General features: G+C 45.7%; 1 protein-coding gene across 2 annotated transcripts in view; it reads left to right on the forward strand.

The window, feature by feature from the left end:
* The window catches only part of LOC134530101 (protein phosphatase Slingshot), a 219,616-nt gene that overhangs the window by 76,096 nt on the left and 130,395 nt on the right, over nt 1–13,125 (forward strand). For both annotated transcript variants that reach the window (XM_063364697.1, XM_063364696.1), the window contains exon 2: nt 12,518–12,564. In XM_063364697.1, coding sequence (XP_063220767.1) covers nt 12,518–12,564 — 47 coding nt within the window. The remainder of the gene's footprint in view (nt 1–12,517; nt 12,565–13,125) is intronic.

The following is a 13,125-nucleotide window of genomic DNA, read 5'->3' on the forward strand; positions in this document are numbered from 1 at the left end:
GTAGGGGCGGTGGCGTTCTTCAGCGCCGGACTCCAGACATCCCCGCGATGGAAGCTGTGACGTCGTACTGAAGATTTCTTGGCGGGCTAAGGCCCCCGCCCACCCGGACACACACGCGGTGCGCAGAGCTTCAGGTAAAACAACGCGATTTCAAAACTACTCAACATATCCGAGTGGGATCTACTTACGAAAAGCATTTAAGAGTTCGCTGAGGGCCGAAAAGTACTTTTGATTTTGGATTAATTATTTTAACTGTATTTTTAGAACAGTTAAAATGGCCAAAACGCATGTTTTCTGACCAATTTTTATGCGTAAAACAACCGGTACAGATTCTTGAAAGCACTTAAGGGACTTTCATTACACCTGTATCTTCATTTCTCGGCCATATAATGTTACGGTCACCGCTCATGTGCACTGGGAGAAGACTGCGCGCCAGTCCAGAGGAGACACCGCGCTAGAAGCACCAGCGAGCGTCGCGCTTATCATCCCGCCTGACTAACACGCATACACCCCTGACGAGGCGGAACGCGCAGCTCTGCAACCGAAAGCAAATGAACGCTGCGATTGAAAACGCCCGCCCCGGTCAGGGATGGCGTCCCAGCTGACGCAGCAGCAGCAGCAGCAGCAGCAGCAGCAGCAGCAGCAGCAGCAGCAGCAGGGGCGAGGCGGCGGGCCGCAGATGTGTCCCCGCAAGTGGGTCGGACATCCGGCGGCGCGCGCAGTTGCACAAGCGTGTGCCCACTCCACCTCCGCCCCTGAGGCGGGTGAACCACGTGACTGCTGGACCGATTATAACTTTTTGATAGAGACAGGAAAAATTCTCGGGTTCAATGACCTCTAGGATAGCATCCAAAATCCCCTGTACATTCAAGCAAATGTCACCTGTTCACAAAGCGGTTATCGAAACAAGCCTCTTTTGTCCGTTTGTGGTTGTGTACGTTCGTTTTGTCAGTGGTTTTCCTTTTGTCAGTGATTTTCGTTTCGTTCGTGGTTTTCGTATGTTCGCGGTTGTTTTCGTTTCGTTCGCGTTTGTTTTCTTGCCCCACTCCCCCGTTAAAGCGCGCGGTGGAGCAGCGGGTAGCGGGTAGCGGGTAGCGGGTAGCGGGTAGCGGGTAGCGGGTAGCGGGTAGCGGGTAGCGGGTAGCGGGTAGCGGGTAGCGGGTAGCGGGTAGCGGGTAGCGGGTAGCGGGTAGCGGGTAGCGGGTAGCGGGTAGCCATTGCTCCAGGTATGGGAACTCTCAGCGGCGGTTAGCGGATCCAGTCTGCGCTCGCACAGCTCCGCTCGGCGAGGTTACGAAACGTGTGTGCGAGTACAGCCGGTGTTTGCCTTACGCAACACTGACTACATGTCTGCCCGTGTGCAGCTTCGCGGCTCGCTTCTGGACACTGTTAACGTAGCGAAGTTTACACAACGTTATGCCTAGCTGCACGCTTGCAAATAATGACAGTTCTTTTAATTTTACGAAAAATATATTTGAAAATTTGGATTCTTTAATACATCGCAGTAACAGTAGTTAAAGTATAACTTCCCACCATAAAATATTCAATATTTATTTGCTTATGTTAGGTATTTATGAATTATAATATTTAAATAAGACTATATAATAGCTGTATTATCTTTGAAATATTTGTGCAATGGGAGTGCATGACTTGATGTAAGCTTTTGGACATACGCCATTGCTAAGCACATGTATGTCTGTAGAAGAAAACTACAAAAAAAAAAAAACAAATGCAAAAACACAAATTAAGCAAAAAATTGCTGTTGTCAGGATATAAACACCACACAATACTCTACAACAGGAATATGGTCAACAAACAAAGAAAAACAAAGAAAAATTGACTAACAGAACGAAAAAAAACCCACAAATGATGACAGCACAAAAATATTGAACCCAAAAAAATTCAGCACAACAGTCAAAACGAGACAAAAACACGACAAAACGAAAAGACGAAACAAACTCAACAGTTTTCTAGAACCGAAACAAACGACGTTTCGGGAACTGCTATCTGCTCCCGTCCTCAGGCAGAGACGCACATGGTACGAAAACACAGGTGCGACCAGGGTCCGCCATCTTCATTTTGTTGCATGGTGCGCGCGTATCGTAAAAATTCACTCGTAATTTTTGCATAACGCACATGAAGAAGTATAACTCCAAAATTTAATTTATAATACATGTCAGACTTTCGATGGACAGCTGATAGTGTTTAGCTTATATAATATAGTATATAGTGTAACATGGTTGGCAATGAAGCAGGCGAGGAGAATGCATGGCGGGAATGGAAGGTGTGGAAGGTGTGTGGCAGGCATGGAAGGTGTGGAAGGTGTGGAAGGTGTGGAAGGTGTGTGGAAGGTGTGTAAGGTGTGGAATCAGGAAACTGGCGCCGGCCAGGCATATAGGCCTCGGGGCTTCTGGGGCTGCGGTCGGGGAAAGCTCGGAGCTGGCGGGTCGCTCTTGCATCACCTCCGCGCCTGCCCTGGGACTACTTCCTGGTGCTGCTTCCTGCCCTGTCACCGCTGTCACCCGCTGTCACTGCTGTCACCGCTGTCACGACCCTCCGGCATGCTCACTGCATGTCACATGCATGCGCGGCCCTCACCACAGCAACGCATCTTCTTTCAATCAGTCATGCAGCTGGGTAAACCGATGCTGGTTTGCACTGTATGTCGTAGAGAAAACACAAGAGTGAACAAGAAACTGTTCAGTCTTGGGAACCCTGCTGTGTTCGCCTGTGCCGTCGTAGTTGTGTTGTCCGGAGTGTTTCATCGCTTGGTTGCTCGTTTGTTTGTCCGTGTTTTATGTTCTTGTTGAAAATGTCTCGTCTTCAGCCACTGAGTTCGTCTGTGCCAATAATTTTTATACAACTAATTCCTCGTATGGATATATACGTGCGCCTATATGCGTGTAATATTTGACATGGGGCTGAGAATTTTTGTTCTAATTGTTCGTCGAGTGTTCTGTTAAAAATATAAACATTCATGGTAATTTCAATTGATGATTTAGAATTAGAAAAACTTCCAAATATTGTATTTCTGCGTGTAATTACGCGAGTCCACCGGAATTTGATCTTAAGAATTTATAAAACGGACCCTAGGATAATTGATCAATTATCAGGAAAGAATATTAAAATGTCTTACGGTGATTTAGCAAAACTATCGTCGAAACTTCAGTTCCATGTAGGTTTTTTTATTTTTTTTTTTATTTGAGAAAGGTATTTTTGAAATTTTCCAGGGGAGGACCTCCATAAAAGTAATTAGCCCGGGGCCCCGCAAAGTCACTCTTTTAGAGTATCCATCTTTCTTGTCCGTTCCCGTGTTTCTGTGACACACGATGATGTATGTCCAGGAGCAGGATTGAAACTGACGGTACGTGGTGTAGTGTCGGCGCGAGACCACTCCTCGCAGGAGCGGCTCAAGGACTGAGTGCAGTCGTGTCCTGGCGCGGTCCGTGTCTGCGCTGACGTCCCGTTGACGCACGCGAGTCTTTTAAGGCGTAATTCGTTTTGGTGTACACGGCGCGCTTCTGCGAACATCAAAGACGGCTCCCTGCCGGGCGCTATCTGTCGCAGAGAGCTGGCGACTGCCCGACATGTGGCCGTCCCAACTCCCGGTCGTACATGGCGAGTGTTGATGTTCCCCTACCCCACCCCACGACTGCCCTTCGCTACCCGCGGAGGAAGGACACACACACGACACACACATTTCAGAACGGTGACGTCAGCCCAGTAGTGGGGTGGGCCGGCGCATGAAACAAAGACTGAAAGTTTAAGCGCTCCGCCTACCCGGACACACACACGGTGCGCAGAACTTCAGGAAAAACAGCGCGATTTCAAAACTACTCAACATATCCGAGTGGGGTCTGCTGACGAAAAGCATTTAAGAGTTCGCTGAGGGTCGAAAAGTACTTTTGATTTCGGATTAAGTTTTTTAACTGTGTTTTTAGAAGAGTTAAAATGCCTAAAACGCGTGTTTTCGGAGTAATTTTTAGGCTTAAAACAACCGGTACAGATTCTTGAAAGCACTTAAAGGGACTTGCATTACACCTTTATTTTCATTTATCCGCAATATAATGTTACGGCCACCGCTCAAATTTCAGAGTTATCCTGTGACGACGAGAAGACTGCGCGCCAGTCCAGAGGCGACACCGCGCTAGAAGCACCAGTGAGCGTCGCGCTTATCATCCCGCCTCACTAACACAGATACACACCTGACGAGGCGGGCCCCTTAATAACGACGTTTTCATGTATCTTTTTGTATCAATACAAAAAAAATTACTTTTGGCGTTTCCGCCTTCCATATTACAGTGGAGTATTCCGGATTATTTCCAGGAGGCAGACATTATTTGCATCGGGCAGGCAATACATTATGTGCATTGTTGGTCACGATGTGGATTTTTTTTTTTACGTACATCGCGTTTTCAATAGTTAAATTTTCGCTCAGTGAAGGAAAACAACACAACACTTGAATGGAATTATTAACAATGTAATTTTTTTCCCCCCCACGATACACATGAATTATTAAAACGAAACTCAGGGTGTTTTACAGCTTCAGGACGGCGAAGTTGGTGACGTCTTGGGGACTTTTGTGCTTTTCAAACGATCTTTTAGTTTCGTCTGGTGATTGCATGTAGCCTAATGTGTTAGTGTTGTTTGTCGACGGTTGCACTCCGACGGAATGAATGCTCTAATCTTTAAGTTCACTCACAGCGAGATGTCTACTGTGACTCATGCCTGGTGCTAGGTCCAAGGGAACCCCAGCTGACGGCAGGCGGGGAACCACTGGCCGCCGGACAGGTCCTTGCGGTCCCGCATCCTTCACCGCGGCTCCACGGGGCGTAGAGCTCTGATCACTCATCGAGTGAAGTGAGTTCAGAGGCAACGAGGCCAAACATACACGATAATAACAACAATACACACAAACCTGGTTACACAACAGTCGCAATTCCAAACGTAAAAGTCTCTTCCTGCAGAATTGGTTACGAATAAACACAAAGTATTAAATGATATTCATGATATAAATACAATAAAAAACATATAGAACAACATGGGGAAAAAGTAGAATAAAACCCCCCCACAGAACCGAATTTATATACAAAGGATAACATTAATACAGAGCATGAAGTCGACATTCGTGGACAGTTGTTGCTGGTGCGCGGGTAATGAGCGGTTAATAGCATCCGACCGAGACAGGTCGGAGCTTCTTAGCAATGGTAGGAGTGTAAGGATGCATATTGACGTGGGAACGTTATTTTATGCGTAGTTTTGCAAAAAAAAAAATATTAGTGTAGTAACTTAAAGTTGAAACTGCAGCAAAGAAACTGGGGTAACTGAACGTGCCGTGAGAAGGGATGAAGCGACTTAACGACGTGGTGGTGGAAGGGGGTCGTGTGATAGAAATGTATAGACATATGCTCGGGCGAAACATGGTTGGTGGTGGGGGGAATAATGTTTTCCATTCCCATTTGGGTCGTTACCACAACGCCGAAATATCATTACGCCGAATGTCAAAATTCACCACAACGCCGACAGCTAGAAAACTGCTGTGTACCACAACGCCGAAATAACAACTGAATGAATTTGTGTGTGTTTCTTAAATGTACCTTAACGCCGAAATACCAGAAACAAACCTAACCTAACCTAACCTTACCTAACCTAACCTTACCTAACCTAACCTTACCTAACCTAACCTTACCTAACCTAACCTAACCTAACCTAACCTAGTCTAACCTAACCTAACCTAACCTTTGTGGCAGTCCTGCAATGACATTTTTCGGCGTTAGTGTATTTCGGCGTTGTGGTATTTCTGTGTTGTGGTGCGTCCCCTTCCCATTTTGTAGTTATGATATTGCAAGCGCAAAGGTGTCTCCTTAGAGAGGGTTTTTTTTTGGGGGGGGGGGGAATCTATGCCAATGGACATAAGCGTTTCTCGAACAGAAGCCGGAGGTGCGAGGCGCAGTATTGCGCGCAGTTGGTAGGCCAGCTGTGTCTGGCCGGCGAAGTGAACCGGCACGTGAGTGACAGTTGTCACGTGTCACGTGTCACGTGTGGTGTGAGGAGTTGCTCGCGGGTGATGACTGGCGGTGACTCAGGTGCGTCGGCGGTCACGACCAACCGCGCGCTGCCCTGCTTACCGCTTTTGTAGTTTTGCAAATAAATTGTCTGGGAATTAGTTCTGGGAATATTATCGTTAAAAAAAAGGCGGTGGTTGTCTGTAAAGTCGGTTTACGGACGATAATTTCACGTTATAACGTCATAAGCAAAAAATAAATGATGAAAAATTGCATACTTCTTTAATTTTCAAATATTATTTACAATTTTTGCAAATTTAATTTAAATAATTTGTTTCAATACAATCACGAACAATTAATTAAAAAAGTCCGTCTTAACCTGTTTGATATTATAGAAGATTTTCTCCCACGTTGGTTGGCCGGTTCTTGCACGCTCGGCTCAGGCGGAACGTGACTATGAGTCATGCTTTTTCGTGCGTGCAGCCGGCGTTCATCGATTTATAAAACGTTATCACGTCAAAAACTATAGATATAGAATTACAGATAATTGAAAACATTTGTATGTAGTCCTACATAAATGTGATAAAAATATGTAAAATGCCTTTCTTGTGGCACTACAGTACTATACATGTTGCCAACTAAGTTTCCTAAACATGTCCTTGTAAAAGGCACCTACTACATATCTGGCTATTTGACTGTGTTTGTAGTGGTCTCGTGTGGCGGTGTAGTGGTCAGGCTAGTGAGGCTCATTATGAGAAAAGTGCTAAAGCATTATACGTAGTATTTTTTTTTGTAAATACTTACCACAAATTGCTGAAGCAATTGATCAGTGTAATATTGTGCTTGATATGTACTTTTTTAATTGCGTATGTTTTAATTTGTAATAACGATGAAGACGAACTCCACTATTTTTAATGACGAAATTAGCTCTTTTATAACACCACGACACGTTGACTCTAGCTCAATGGCGGCTTCGGGATGACTTTTCGGGAGGGGCTATCGCACAAAGAAAGGTCGTAGTTGCAAAAGAAAAATGAAAGTGGTGAGATATTGGCTTTGGAATATTATTTACAAATGACAGGTTTCAAATACAGAACCTTAGTAGCTCCATGCAACTTTTGATGAGATGAAAGTTTAACATATGAAATTAAATATTTGAGTAAACATGAATATACACTAATCAATAAAATTGGTGTCGGGAGGGGCTTCTGGAGCCGCGCTTGCCCTAGCTGTGAGCTGTGGCTGCGGTTAGCTGCAGTGCCTCCACTGTCCAGTGGAGAGAGGGTGTGAGGTGTGAGGTGTCACATCGCACCGACCCCGGCCAGGGACGGGGCGGGGCCTCACGTGGGCGACTTCCGGGCGCCGGTGGTCGACACGCAGGTCACGTGAGGTCACGTGACGCGGGGGCGGCCATTGTGCGCGCCGCTCGGCCTCACAGACGAGCCAGCCAAAACCCGGAGTTCATGCTTTTTTATTCCGTATCTTTAATGTAGCTATCCTAACCAAATCAACCGTCCACGATGTTTTAAAGTATTTATAATGTAGCTAACCTAACCTAATTGACCATTAGTATCCTTTTATCAACACCGCCATATTTATTTACAATGAACAAAAAAAAACCGAAGATGCAAGAAGGCTGCCCTCTTGCCTCCTACCACCACCTGTCACCACCTGTCACCACCTGTCACCACCTGTCACCACCTGTCACCACCTGTCACCCTGCTCGCTGCTTGCATGTAGTGTTGTCATCTGGTAGTCTTAGGGGTTGCGTGATATTGACATTAGACGGTGTGCAGGTATTCATCTGAACACGTGGAGTTTGAATATTTCCCAAGGTTATCTGGACCAAGTCTGTGTCTTTTATGTCGTTATGCACCGAGATTGTAGGTTGTGCCGTGCCACACGCGAGGTGGTGTAGTGGTAATACGGAGGAGATCATCAGAAGGGATTAGACGTAGAGCGACCGGTGTGTAGCTGGTTGCGGGAGAAGGCGGGAAGCCGCGGAGAGCACCCGGAGGAAACCCGCCGGACAGCCAGCCGGCCGGGCGCCGTGACGCAACAGCCGCTCTCCGAATACCGCCCAATCAGCGGGCGCCGCCCACCCTGAAAGGAGCGACTGTGGCGCAGCTGCCGCCTCTGCGCGGCTATTCCTGGCCTGCGCCGACCTGCCAATCACTGCAAGCCTTGTACATCAAGTTCTGTCCCTGCCCGAGCACGCCCGAATATCCACCTTCGGCCAACCCCGGGTTCATTTATATATATTTATATTTCTCTGTTTATTTTAATGTAGCTATACTAACCTAACTAACCGTCCATAGTGTTTCAATGTAGCTAACCTAACCGACCACTTTTAATATTTGAATTCACTTTTCCTGCGCAAAAATGAAACAAATCCCGAGGTTGGCCGAAGGTGAATATTCGGGCGTGATCGGGCAGGGACAGAGCTTGATGTACATCTCAGGCTTCTCGCCAATCACTAGAGCACTCGAGCACTCGTCTTCTACCAGGGACGATGGCCAGGGAGCGCCAAATTAAATGTTAAGTACATTTTATTTCTAGTTCCAAAACGTCCAATTATCTATAGCGCTGCAGTAAAATGATACCTTAGTAAGTTCGGTCAACTATGGTAAGGAATTAGGAGAAAATTAGAAAATTGTTCAGGGAAGGGTAGCGTGCTGGTATGCCCCTCCACCTCCTTTTCTTGATCCGCTAGTGGTCACGAGTTATTTGGTAGTTCTTGCAAATAATTAATGTAAATAAAATAATAAAAGGATTAGAGTTAAAATATTTTTTTTTACTACGCCAAGTACGTATAACTTCTAACGCGCGTACATAAGTACACAAATTAGTACTTAGTATTCGATATTAATATAAACACATTTAATTTAGTAAAATATTTGAGATAAATAATAATAATCAAAATCAATAAATATGAGGATAGTTTATTCTAATTTATTAGTTTTAATTATTTATTAAATAATCATGTAATATTTTATAATTTATATTGTAAATAAGTTATTCATACGTGAACCTTCAAGTTTATGAACACAATTTTTATCACTAATAGTTACAATAAATGTTTTTAATTATATGGACCAGTATATGATTTAAAAGTACATACATAAAATTTATTTGTATGCACCTTTTTTCATCCTGTCAATTTATGTTGCGCTTGCATCGTAAAAATTCACTCTCACAATTTTATTCATCAAGCTCCTAAAGAAGTAGGTATGTATATCTTCAAAATAATACTTTTTTGCAGAATTCAATAATGATTGATGTGAAATACTGACTTAAATATCTGAAGTTATCCTTCTTTAGTCGCGTTCTGAAAAAAAAATGATGAGATTTAATTTTTACGATGCGTGCGTACGATGCAAAAACATTTTTACAAGATGTAAAATAGTTTCATGCAAAAAATAGCTACACACATATAAATAATATATATGAGCTTTTAAAGCTGATACTTAAGTGATCAATATTGATATATTTGAAAACATTTATTATTGTGAATATTAGTGATTGTAATGGTGTTGATAAACTTTTACGAGTGTATTTATATAAGTGAGGTCGTTTTCAATGCGAGTGTTTCTGATTATGTTCCCGTGTGTATTATTTATTTTGCGTTAAAATAGTAAAACATGTGTATATTAATAACGAATACCGGGCATTAATTTAATAATTAATTTTTGCTACAGTAAATTTCAAAAATAGTTCAGTTTCTTCAATCAGACAGAGGTGTAACTTGTGAGATAGGTACGCACACTTTACTGCTAAACACCACATGTCCTAGTGCAGTGGCGTAGCAAGCGGGTGGCAGGGATGGCCCCCGCCAGGGGCGCCGGAGCAGTGGAGGAAGGGGGGGGGCGTTGCTGAACCATCCCCCCCACACTCTTTTAATCCAAGAGGAGGCGCCATTTTCAGTTGAGGCCAGGGGCGCCGCATGCCCCGGACACGAGCGGGGGGAGGCTGAGTGTCGCCAGCGCCACTCCGGCGACTCCTGTCCGCGAGTGGTCTCCATGTCGCTTCCTCCCCCGACCAGTTCCTGGTTTCACTTCCTCCCCGGCCGCTAGTGTCGCAACTGCGCCGGCAGGTAGTGCCGTCGTGCTAGCCGCGGCTTTCACCCGCGCGCACGTCTGCGCATGCTGCCCCTTCCGAGTGCCGTCTGTTCGCGAGCACTCAGCAGCTTTCCTCGTGCTGTTCAACTGTGTTCTTAGAAGGGAGAAAATGGATAAAAACAAGAGCAATTATCAGCCATGAGATACCTTAAAGCACTTAAGGGACTTTAATTACACCGTTATCTTAATTTATCCGCCATATAATATTACGATCAACGTCCCATGCACGACGAGAAGACAGCGCCACAGTCCACAGCCAGCGCTGTAGAGGTGACACCGCGCTAGAAGCACCAGCGAGAGTCATACTGACACAGACCCTTACGGCGTCGTCGGCATGACCAGCAAATACGTATCTGACTGTGAGCTAACCACAGAAATGATTCTCCGAAGAATTGGGTGTTTCCCACAGAATGGGGAGTTACAGTGCACTCGGGGATTTCCCAAAGAATATAATGGTCTTAATAACATATTTATTTTCTCCTTTTTTTTTTTTTTTACATTTTGACACTACAATTCACTAATTAATTTAATTTTAGAGGAGTATTTAGCAGGGTATAATTTCAAACTAGTTCAGATAGTTTACATGAAAAGGTCTTGATTAGTGTACGTGTGTGTGTGTGTGTGTATATATAGTTCCTGTAAATCACAAGAAACTTTAAGGCGCAAACTTTTGTTATTATAGTGTAATTAGATATGCCATGAAAGAAGTAAGGGGTGTTGTGTTTGAAACTGAATGATTGTCTACAAGAAGCACCGGGTGCAGGTCGGGTCGGACTGAGCCGAGGCGCTGACTGCAGCGGCTGGGGGATGCGCCGGGCCGGGCGATGCCCGTATAAGGCCGCGGCGCGCGGGAAAGTGGTCGGCGCGGCGCTGGTTTCTCTCGAGGTCCGCGTCTGTCTGCGGAGGAATGTGTCACGACCGCGTGGTGGCGAGGGTCGCAGGGACCCCGGAGAGCCTGTCTGCCACACCCCAGGCCGGGCAGGCGCCCCTGCAGCCCTTAGAGAATCCAGCCACAATCAAAAGGACTCACTTCTAAGGGATAGAATCTGAATTTTGTCGTATTAAATACGAATAACAACGACCAATTATAACATTTTTAATGTAGCGTGGAAGTTATATATTTTAGCGATCAAAATAAAAATCTGATAATGAATCCCAAAATATTAAGAATATACCCATGATCAAGGGCGTCGCCAGCCGATGGCCTGGGGGGGGGGGAGTTGTGGGAAAAGTAGGTTTTTTTTTTGCATTTGGCTACATTTTTTGAATCTCTAGGGCTCTAGGGGGGGGGCAACTTCCCCCCTACCCCCCCCCACCTTGCGATGCCCTTGCCCATAATTAGCATTAAATACTCCAACTTTCCTTTCGGTATTTTTTATCAAGTTTTTATCCGTGTCTGTTATGTTGAACACTTGAAGCGTGCTACGTGGCCTCGTGGGAGACCGCGCGCGGTACACTCGGGGGAGCGCGGCGAGAGCAGTTCCTGCCCGGTCCCGGCGGCGCTGACTGGATCAGGCCAGCTCTCGGCCACAGCACTGCAGATGTGTGGGCCTCGCAAGTCAGTTGTCAGCTGCCTAATAAACACTTTCATTGAGTACAGCAGACTAAATACTTAATAACAATTCCATTTCTTAATATAGTGCAAACGAATTTTTTAAAATATATCACACAAATTGTTTTAAATGTACAACCTCTTGAAAAACTAATTCACGTGCTAATTTTCTCTGGTCATTTCATTAATCTTCATTGCTGTGGATTCGGGATGGCAACCATATTGGCAGAGCGATTCGTATGAATAGAGTTCGCATCAACATTAGCATGCTACAATTCAAACGTGCCTTAACATCTATTATGCGCGTTCAATTTAATCCTCTCATTAGCGCTGGGAAATTGACACAGCAGTGAGTGGTTGGTAGATTTCATAATTGCAAGCGGAGGCTTGAAGTATATTTGACAGATAACGCGCGTTCAAAACGTGGCACACTAAGGCACTTCATCGGTCTCGTCGAAACATGGCGCTGTGCATATATATTATCTCTGCGCCACGGAATCGCCAGCAATGCTAGGAGGAATGGGAAGCCTTCTTTTCACAGACGAGAGAGCCAAACGTCCGATCGTGCATCTTCGGGTTGTTTTTTTTTTTGTTCATTGTAACTCATGATAACTAATGGTTAGGTTAGCTACATTACAAATACTTTAAAACATTGTGGACGGTTGAGGTGTGTGTCTCTCGTCTGTGAAATGAAGGCTTCCCTGGGAGGAACAGGCTAGCAAAGAGCGACGTGAAAACGGGATTCACACAGCGTTAAGAGTGAGTGAGTGAGTGAGTGAGTGAGTGAGTGAGTGAGTGAGTGAGTGAGTGAGTGAGTAATGAAGTGTTGTTGGTTGTTGCAGGACTCCGCGGCAGAGGAGGGCGACCAGGCGTCCAGGACTGGCAGGAGGTAAGCCCCCAGCTCTCTCTGTTGACCTGATGCGCACCGCGCGGTGGGACCGTGTTGAAGTCCTGTGGCGTAAACACAGCCGCGACTCCCCTCTGCCGGGAGCATATCCCCTCCGCCTTCAGATGTTTGGAGACCCATCGTGTTGAAGTGATGGCAGTTGAGACAGATACATTATGTTGCAAGTCCTTTTAAATGCCTCACGTAAGTTCTAGCCTGCCACGGGAAAGGAATATGACCTGGGCTCCTTTACCCTGTGCTGTGGATCCTACATGTTTTCGGCTAACTCAACACTACCAAAACCACGTGAGCAGGCTCTTCCTGGTGGCAGGCCGTTGACTCACTGCCGTCTCGGGCATTTGGTGACTCTTTTCAGCGGCCGAGAGTTAGTGGCGCGAGATGCGGCATTTTATTTTCTGATTAACCGACAGGGTGTTTAAAAAAGAGGTGCACGTTAGCACCCGGAGACGCCCCCGGCTGTTGAATCGCTGAGCACGTCCGCTGTGTCCGTGTGTCCGTGTGTCCGCAGTGTCCGTGTGTCCGGTCCCCCCGCCCCTCGCGGGC

Source organism: Bacillus rossius, chromosome 3, assembly GCF_032445375.1.
Source record: "Bacillus rossius redtenbacheri isolate Brsri chromosome 3, Brsri_v3, whole genome shotgun sequence".
NCBI classification, from domain to species: Eukaryota; Metazoa; Arthropoda; class Insecta; order Phasmatodea; family Bacillidae; genus Bacillus; species Bacillus rossius.